At 36.0% G+C, this 8,989-nt stretch overlaps 3 protein-coding genes across 3 annotated transcripts; 2 read left to right on the forward strand and 1 right to left on the reverse strand.

Moving 5' to 3' along the window:
* Window positions 1–1,397: 1,397 nt before the first annotated feature.
* On the reverse strand, window positions 1,398–2,965 carry LOC133333086 (putative methyltransferase C9orf114). Its single transcript, XM_061541418.1, has 2 exons — window positions 2,248–2,965; window positions 1,398–2,188 (listed from the first exon to the last, which is right to left on the reverse strand). Exons 1-2 carry the CDS (start codon window positions 2,963–2,965, stop codon window positions 1,398–1,400), a joined length of 1,509 nt encoding a protein of 502 aa, XP_061397402.1.
* Window positions 2,966–3,468: 503 nt separating this feature from the next.
* LOC133333087 (activating signal cointegrator 1 complex subunit 1) lies at window positions 3,469–4,744 on the forward strand. The gene is made up of 4 exons (XM_061541419.1): window positions 3,469–3,627; window positions 3,691–3,793; window positions 3,855–4,274; window positions 4,336–4,744. The coding sequence occupies exons 1-4, from the start codon at window positions 3,474–3,476 to the stop codon at window positions 4,742–4,744; spliced, it is 1,086 nt and encodes a 361-aa protein (XP_061397403.1). The 5' UTR covers window positions 3,469–3,473.
* A 1,059-nt stretch (window positions 4,745–5,803) lies between these two features.
* Window positions 5,804–6,949, forward strand: LOC133333089 (uncharacterized). The gene is made up of 3 exons (XM_061541420.1): window positions 5,804–5,840; window positions 5,927–6,735; window positions 6,800–6,949. Exons 1-3 carry the CDS (start codon window positions 5,804–5,806, stop codon window positions 6,947–6,949), a joined length of 996 nt encoding a protein of 331 aa, XP_061397404.1.
* The last annotated feature ends 2,040 nt before the right edge of the window (window positions 6,950–8,989 follow it).

Consider the following 8,989-nt stretch of genomic DNA (forward strand, 5'->3'; position numbering starts at 1 on the left):
ATATATGCGAAAAATGCAATGACCACCAATTTCACTTTGACCCAATAAATCCATGATAATGCATACCAGCCATGTAGCGGATCTGTAAATATTATTTATGTATGTATGTATATTTGATGTGTTATTTAATAATTGTAAATGTCGTAATGTTGGGAGCCTCTAACACAGGAAAGCAGTCCATGATTTACCATAACCTTGGCGATGAAAGTGAAAGTGTTAGCAAATCGTGACGATCTTATTGAAGTTTTATATGCAAAACTTAATAAGCTTAATGAAATATATTAAGTAACAGACATGAGGAATGTGACCAGCAAACTGAGAATACATTCAAAATAATAATATTTTTATTTACATGCTTTTTTAAAGTTCGTTTGCAATTTAAGAAGTAAGAAAGTAATACATTTACATAACACGAATCATACATAGCAATCAAGTAAGTAAGTGATTCAAAATATACACGATTTTAAAAGATGTGTCTGAGTTACATCAACATTTTCCGTTTGCGTTTTTTTAGTTGTATTTGTCACTTATACTTACGTATAAAATAATGTCCTTTCTTCCTTCGTCCACTTTCTATATCCAATAAATTCGTTGATGATGTGTTAACATCGTTTTCCGAATTTTCATTCGCAATGCAATACGAAGTGAACGTAATGCACAAGAGTAGTATTAATATGATCCGTTGCATCCTATTTATATTTAAGATATTTGGTTCAATTGGCCTTTTTCTTGCGCTTTTGCCACAACGCAAATAATTGAACTTCTTTGTCAAGGTTTTGAATTCAATTAGATGTTACACTTATTGCAGCATAAGCATTTTATAACTTCGCCAGCCGGCCAGGCATGGTTTTTATGTATTTTTGTAATAGACAAGTGTTAATTTAATTATCATATGCAGAGACTTGTGTATGTAACAATTGGAAAGTAAAAACAGCAACTTAATCGATGAAGAAGGGTGTTGTACGACATGGCTTTCTTTTAAAACTCATATTTAAGGGAAGATTGAAAGGTGCATACGATTTATTTTGCCGATGAGTAGAATAACAAAAATAAAAATACAAAACTATCGAATGCTATCAAAGTGTCTAACATTATGCCCCAACACTACAAACCTTGAAGAAATGGCTCTTGTACATGAAAACATCGAAAAAAAATACAAAAAGTTACCACGGTTCGAAGTAAACATGAAATGAAATTGACAAATTTAATTTGTGCTTACGAATATAATTCTCATTACAGAAATATATTTGAAAATATACTACAAATTTTCATTTTCCAGATGGATTTCCTAAAGAAAACTAAATTGAAACTAATCCTTCCAGAAACCAATAAAAACAACATCATAATCATTGATTTTTTTTCATAAAAATATATTTATTAACTATAATATTTATTGCTTAATCAAATCGACTCAAATCGTCCACATTATTGGCTGCATTTGATGTTGTCTTGTCCACTTTGCCCGATGGCACAATTTCAAAATCATCGTCCCCAGCACCAGCAGCAACTCCATTATCAACGAAATCTACCACAGCTGATTCTTTTTTATTTGAGAATGGATTATTTTTCACTTTCTTTTCCTTGGGCTTCTTTACCTCCACATTTACTGTTTCCTCTTGAACATCTGCTTCATTGTTTGCCAATATTTGTTGTTCATTTTCCTCCAAACGTTTGCGTTTCCGCTCCATTTTTGTTTGCGATGGTTTAGGTATAATACCACCAGTGTCTTCACTACGTGGTAGGGCTTCTTTTATCAATTCTTCTTCGATATCTTCTACTTTGGGATTAAATTTCTCTTGTAGTGATGCCATTGCTATCAGTATGGCTTCCTCAGTACGAATTGTACGTGAACCTTGTTTGGGTAGAACATTAATGTAATGGTCGAACAATAATTTTGGATCGTCTATTTGTAGTTTATCCTCGTTGGCGACGGCTGCCTCAAGACCCTGAAGACCACCGAAAACCAACAACAAATGGTTATAGTTAAATGACTTGGATGGAACCTCGTGCACACTGGTACCACGATCTGAGGTACCCACTGTCAAATCATAACCACCCGGATAAGGGGATTTAGTAAATATCTCCGATATGGAATGCGCTATACGAACTGTGTAGCCCCAGTAAACACCAGTTTCACGCCTCGGCTCATCCGGACTAACGATTGTGCCGCGTTGTTTGCGCACATTTTCTAAAAATATTACAAAATATTTAATTTGCATAAACATGCATTTCATTTCCAAAACCTACCTTGAGGTTTTTCCAACTTCACGGTAACTCGTAGACCCGCCGTTAAGGCCTTGTTGACAAGAACGTCATTCAGCAATCCCACATTAACATAACAATGACCTTCCTTGGCCAACTTTTCCGTGACTATACCTTCGCGGTAACGGAAAATGTTCTGTTGTCGCAAATGATGAGGGGCGTCAAGGGGATTTAGCAGGCCAGAATACTTTAAATCTTTATGCAGAGGGAAGAAGAATTTTCGCAAGTATTGTGGGCATTCCAAATATTGTAGAATCCTTGCCAACTGTAGGACACTACTGCGTACAGTGCGTGAGGTGCCTTCAGCATCATCGCTGTCGTCGGCCTCGAAGTTTCGCTTTGTCTCCCTTGCCGTTGCCAGGCCGATATCATCGAATACAATAACTTCACTGACACGAAATATACAAGCCGCCCTAGCAATTTGCCCAGCCACGTAACTTCTTAGTTCCGCCGATTGAGCATTTTCCAATATAGAACCGGGCACTGCAATGGATACTGTGGATGGGTTTTCTTTATGTTCCTTCTGTTCGGACTTCTGGGCACTGTCAATGTTTTTGGAAGTTTCCTCTGACTTTTGGGTTTTCGCCAGTTGTTTTAGTAGCTTCTCCTGTTTACGTTGCTTCTTTAGTGCTTTTCTTTCTTCATTTATTTTCTTCCACGATTTGTGGACAACTTCTTCCTTTGCTCCGGCCACTGGAGTCATGGTTGCTTTAATGTATTTGTTTCACTTTTTCCTAATAAATGCAATTGTTTACAATTAAACCCCACGTGCGCTTTGCTGTAGAGAGGAATGATGTTGCCACATCTCTACATTTTGAGTTTCTTATCATATGGAACATGCAGATGGAAACTAGATGGACGCACAGTTACAGCTGAGGATATATCACGTTTGTCATGTCCCAATAGTTAAACGATTACAACGTGGATCGAAGTCGATCTTAATACCAAAAAAATACATAATAACTGAAGTTATATTGCTCACCATGTTGATAGTCACAGTCCCACCTTTGTTCCACATATGTTGTAGGCAGAAAAAAACAAACTACGGCAACACCCCTTCAGAGATAAATCATCTGTGGAAGTTTAACCGAACAGCTGATAGATATTAAAAAAAAAAACAAATACATATTATAGATTTTTTGTTCAAACTTGTGGAATTGCATTCGTCTATTAAAGTATAATCCAAACCTAGTTTGTCCATACACTGCAAAATGAGCCGTGAAGTCTTGGCACCACCCCTGTTGCGTATGGGCAACAATCGCTGCTATAGAGTCAATCTTATTCACGAAGATTTTCAAAATAGTCAACAAGGAGCCATAGCAGCACAGCAAAAGGGAGAAACCGCCAAGCCATACATGGAAGATGGTATTCACTCAATCACATACACTTTGCGAGAATATATTAAAAACAGTTCCATTTGATACACAGATCTCTATGGGGATGACTACAATGACGATTTAGATGGTCAAGATGCTTGTGACATTGAAGAAACTGCGAACGGTCAGTTCAAATTGGCTATGCATGTCGCCAGGCAAGTGTCCACTTTAAGAACACACAAAATCTTTGTGTAATTCTCTATGTTATTATTACAGTTCATTTTATGGTGGTATTATTGGGTTCAAGGGATCCACTAAACGTCGCATTGAAGGTGAAACCCAATGCTCCATAAACATTCCACAGAAAACACCAACAAATAAGACTTCCGAAGCCAAAGTCATTATTACGGGCCGGACACGTAATAGCGTAGCTACGACCAGACGTAAAATCCAACTGCTAGTTGCATCTTTGCGCAAGCGCATGAAAGCCACACACTTTTATGGCGTTACCATGACTTCCGATGAGATACGAGAAAACTTCAAGAAACTCAAAGCTCAAATTCTTGAAGCCGAAATTCCTGGTGTAGTTGAGGAATTGTTCCAGTTTGATCATAAATTGCATTTGACTTTGGGCATTTGCGTATTACTCGATGACACCGAAAGGAAAAAGGCCGTTGAAATTTTAGAAAGTTGCCGGTAAGTAGCTGACTTGTCAATGTGAAAATAGCCGCGTACTTATTCATATTGGTTTCCCCAGTGAATTCCTTACCGGACTCCAGACTCCATTTAACGTAAAATGTAGTGGCCTGGAAATAATGAATGATGATCCCAGCTCAGTACGTGTTTTATATGCCAATGTGGAGTCAGCAGAGTTACAAACGTTTGCAAATCTCTGTTTTGAACGTTTCAATAAATCGCGGTTGGGTATTGACGATTTCGATCGAGGATGTGTAAAGTTGCACATGACCATAATGAATAACCGCTATCTCGAAAGGGAAGTACCGAATACTACTACGAAAACATTCGATGCTAGGGAAATACTAAAACGTTGGGGTAATTATCATTTTGGCTCCGCTCAGTGTAATGAGGTGCTTTTGTGTGCTCTTGGATCCACAGCAGAACACAGAGATTTCTATAAAATAACAGGGTCTTTAAAATTTACTTAATAAACTTTTTCCGCTTGTTTGTAATTTACTAAAAAGTATATATTTTTAGATGCAAAAAAGAATCAATAAAAAGATAAAAAAAATCATATTAAAAAAAGATGGGCACATCACGATTTTCTAATTAAATTTGGTAAAAAAAAAAACCAAAAATGGTTCAATTAATTAAAAAATTTTGTAAGTAACCCTACTGATTTTCCACAATGATCAAAGGATCGTAAAGCGCTCTGTGGTGGAAACGAGCTATGTAAGTTGCTAATGCTGATGACTTGGGCAAAAAATATATTTTCTGAAGGAATTTTTTGAGGTTTTTTTTGAGGTTTTAATAATTTTTTTTTTAAACATATTGGTGAAAAGGATTTTGCAGAAAATGCGTTTTATGTTTTTAATTGACTCACACCTTACAAGAAGCAGAGGAATTTCTACAGCTTCTGAATGAGTGTGTGAATTTTTTTTCATCTGAATTTTTTACACAACACGAAGTCTGGTATAGCGAAAAATTCTGCATCATTACTCAAAAATGATGTTTGATTAATGTCTGTCTCAGCAAATAAGCGGTATATCTTTACATGTTTTCAGACAAACGTCCTTATATAAATCATTATTGATGTAATGAAAATGTGATTGTCAATACCATTCTTACTCATGATACCTTATCAAATGGATCAAACCACGCATTTCATACATTCTTGGGTTCAGGAGTTAATCTCAAAGACATGGAAGAAGTTTGTAATATGATTTTATGTACACCCTCCAGTTACGATACCACCCCTACTAATAACAACGTTACACTAACCACCAAACCTACAACAGTTATCGATAACAATGGCCTACAGATATCGCGATTTGTCATCCCTAATTTGTTGTTTTAGAAACCTTTGTGATTTTCACCTGAATGAATTCTTTGTAAACATTGTAATCTGTTTGTGGTAAATGGCTAGTCCTATAGAATGATTCGCTACAAAAGTACCACCTGCCAGTTATGGGTATTTGTATTCAGTACATTTGTTATACTGATCCAGGGATACCGACACAGTAAGTATGCAATTTCATTGCAAGAATATGAATACGTTTGACGATGATGATGATGATGGTGGTGGTTTGTTGTCACCGAACTTAGATGTTGTCACATCATATTGAGCAATTTGGGAGTTGTCTTTAATGTCCGACACTTTCTTCTCTCAGTACGCCTGCAAGATAATTTATGTGCAAATCGTTTGCTGGTTCAGCTAAAGCACAAATTCAAGGAACCTACTATGACTTTAATGGAGGAACGGGATTCGGCTGCTATCATATCTCAGCGTTGGAATACCACACTCCCTGGTTTCTACTCTTCAAACAAAATTAACTACGATTGCGAATTCAAAGTATTGAGCAGCGAGGACGCCTATCGCAATCCCCGTGGGATTTACACTGTGATAACACACCTGAAGTTTCGTCACCATCCGGAGACAAACAACTGTTTAGATTACATACAATTTCGCAGTGGCAATCGTTCGCCCAGTGACCCCATTTGCAATATTGATGGGACTTCGAATCGGGTAATAGATCAAAGAGATCGCGATGTCAGCATTTTCATACACATCGACAAGAGTCGTATGATTACGGAGCCATTGGAATTAAGCATGGTGCTGACTGCACATTCGGAATGTAAGAATTCTGGAGATTTTTTATGTGAACCCACAGATAAATATTCGTGCATATCACACCACTTTGTTCGTGACAATATAACAAATTGCAAATGTGATGAGGTATCCTGCTCCCCAGAATTAGTTCCGGTGCGAGAAGTGGATACAACAAGTGTGGCTTTGTCGGCAATAACATCGTTAATCTTTACCATGGTGGGTGTGGGTTGTTGTGTGTGGATTTGTTGGAAATATTGGAATTGCATAACGGTGCATCAACGTTCGCACGACTCTACTGGTTCGGTATCCGGACGACGTCATTCACAGCGTCAGCATTGGTCCCAGCATCAACAACGCAATGAAATTAGGGTAAGTGTCGATAGAAAGAGACCGGAGACTGGATGTATAGCACACTATTTTTTACATTTTGTAGGATGTTCCTGTAATTGAATTGCCAACAGCGCCCACATATGACATTGAAACCACAATTGCAAATCACAACCGAGATATACCGGGACAAAATCATCATGATCCATCAAAGGACTTACCGCCAAGTTATGAAGAATTGTTTCCCGATAGATAAGCAACACAAGTATACGTTTAACCCCCCAGACAAATGTCTAATTCGCCGTATATTTAAACCATATTATAAAACTGATGAAAGACATACATCTTCCATAAGGTGCCAGGTGCAGTTAATGCTATATTACAACTGCAAATTATAAACAAATTGTCAAACGTTTATTTTTTATAACTTCATTGTCATTACAGTTGTGTTGTATATATATTTTAAAACCACTCATATGCACAAGCATCTCATTACAAAAAACGAATTCTAAATCATTTACGTATACATCTATAAAAATGTTCGATTTTTTACAAAAAAAAAAAAAAAAAAATATTTTTTTCCAAATTAGTTTAGATCAAATTTATAGTTAAAATATGAAAACTTGGCGTCGAATAATACCACTTCCATAACATGACAACCATTAGTGAGTTGATCGTTGATATTATACTAACCATGTTGGCTTTTATTAATACGGCTTCAACATAACTAACTTTAACCTACTTTGGTAAAACATATTATAGAATATATTATTTAATATAAGCACATTTATTTAGTATACTATCCTCTATTGAATTTATATTTGGTCCAAGTATTTTGATTTTACACCAGTTCCCCAATACAACATCATATAAAGGTACCTGTTAAGTTAAAATCCAATATTTAACAAATAAATTTTATAGAATGCGAAATTTGTCTCAAAAAATAAAAATATGGCATTTATTATAAAGTATTAAATTTTATATTTGTGAAATTTGTATGAATTGTTGCCAAATTGTATTGTATATATTTATGTATTTATTATAATAAAAAAAGTTTGTAGTTATAAATAAATAACGAAAAAATCTAAATAAAAATGCTATCCATGATTGGCCCATACACAGAGTTCGATAAACGTACGTAGGGTTAATTTTCTAGAGAAGTCAAATGCAATGTTGGTGGCAACATCAATACATCCCCTGAGCTAAACCTTATCGATTATGCCAATATAGAGTAGGGAAGTTTCTAAAATGTTTTTTTTATTATTTTTATTCAAAATACTTTATCATTGCAGACATAAATTATGGGTGGATAATATCACTTGATTTTTAAATATCTTATCTATGAAATCTGAATTTTATTGAGAAATGTAACTAGTACATCTTGTGATGTTTTAGGAGATGGCTATAGATGTTAATATACAAAAATACATGGAAGTGACATTTTTTTCACAAATGCCTTATAACTAACATCGATGTAAAGGCACCAACCAAACCCGCAATGGAGATGTTTCACTGGTCAACTGTATACGTCAAGCTTTTGAATATAAAATATTTCCCCAAACCTTTTTTGTGCAACACATCTAGAACTGAGGTTATGGACCTACGAACATTTTTGAAATAACGAGGGGACTGGAAATAACACAAATCCTTAAGCTTCAAAAAAGGAAATTAGCAGACTGACGACATGTATTCTTATATGAAATCTCAGCCTTCAGGCACATTTACACAAGATTGAGAGCGTAGAAAGCACTGGCTGCAGAGTGTGTGAGGAAGAGTAGAAACTTGAATTATGTCTAGTTATGAAAACCACTAAAAACATATCAGACTAATAAATGAAGTTGGCTTGATGAGAATTTACATAGATATAGATCTCAAAATTATTGATGATTACTCAAGGTAGTTTTTTTAACTAGTGATAGGGTTACTACTGGTACATGCCACTGCCATGCAACTGGTATAGTTGATGTGGCCCCCTGGGGAGCTTTAGGGTGGGATAGCACTTCGGTGCTGGTGTGCTGGAGGGCGCATTTTCGCCTGTGGCTCAGCCAATGTGAGGTAGGCTAATAGACAGGTACTCGCATTAAATCTCTCAAGATACTGGTACATGCCAGCGTTGGAATTTACCCTGTATCCTTCTGAATAGAAAATACATTTGGGAATGTCATATTAAAAAAAGTAGATTGTAATGCATGCCCTGTAGGACTGTTGACTTCACCCAAGGATACGCCAGACCTACAATTTGTTTATAGCTTGACAATATATCACAAACTTGACAGAAATGTTGATTCGAAGATTT

The sequence above is a fragment of the Musca vetustissima genome, unplaced genomic scaffold (assembly GCF_032173495.1).
Source record: "Musca vetustissima isolate MV318-11 ecotype Yass unplaced genomic scaffold, APGP_CSIRO_Mvet_v1 utg900, whole genome shotgun sequence".
NCBI lineage: Eukaryota > Metazoa > Arthropoda > Insecta > Diptera > Muscidae > Musca > Musca vetustissima.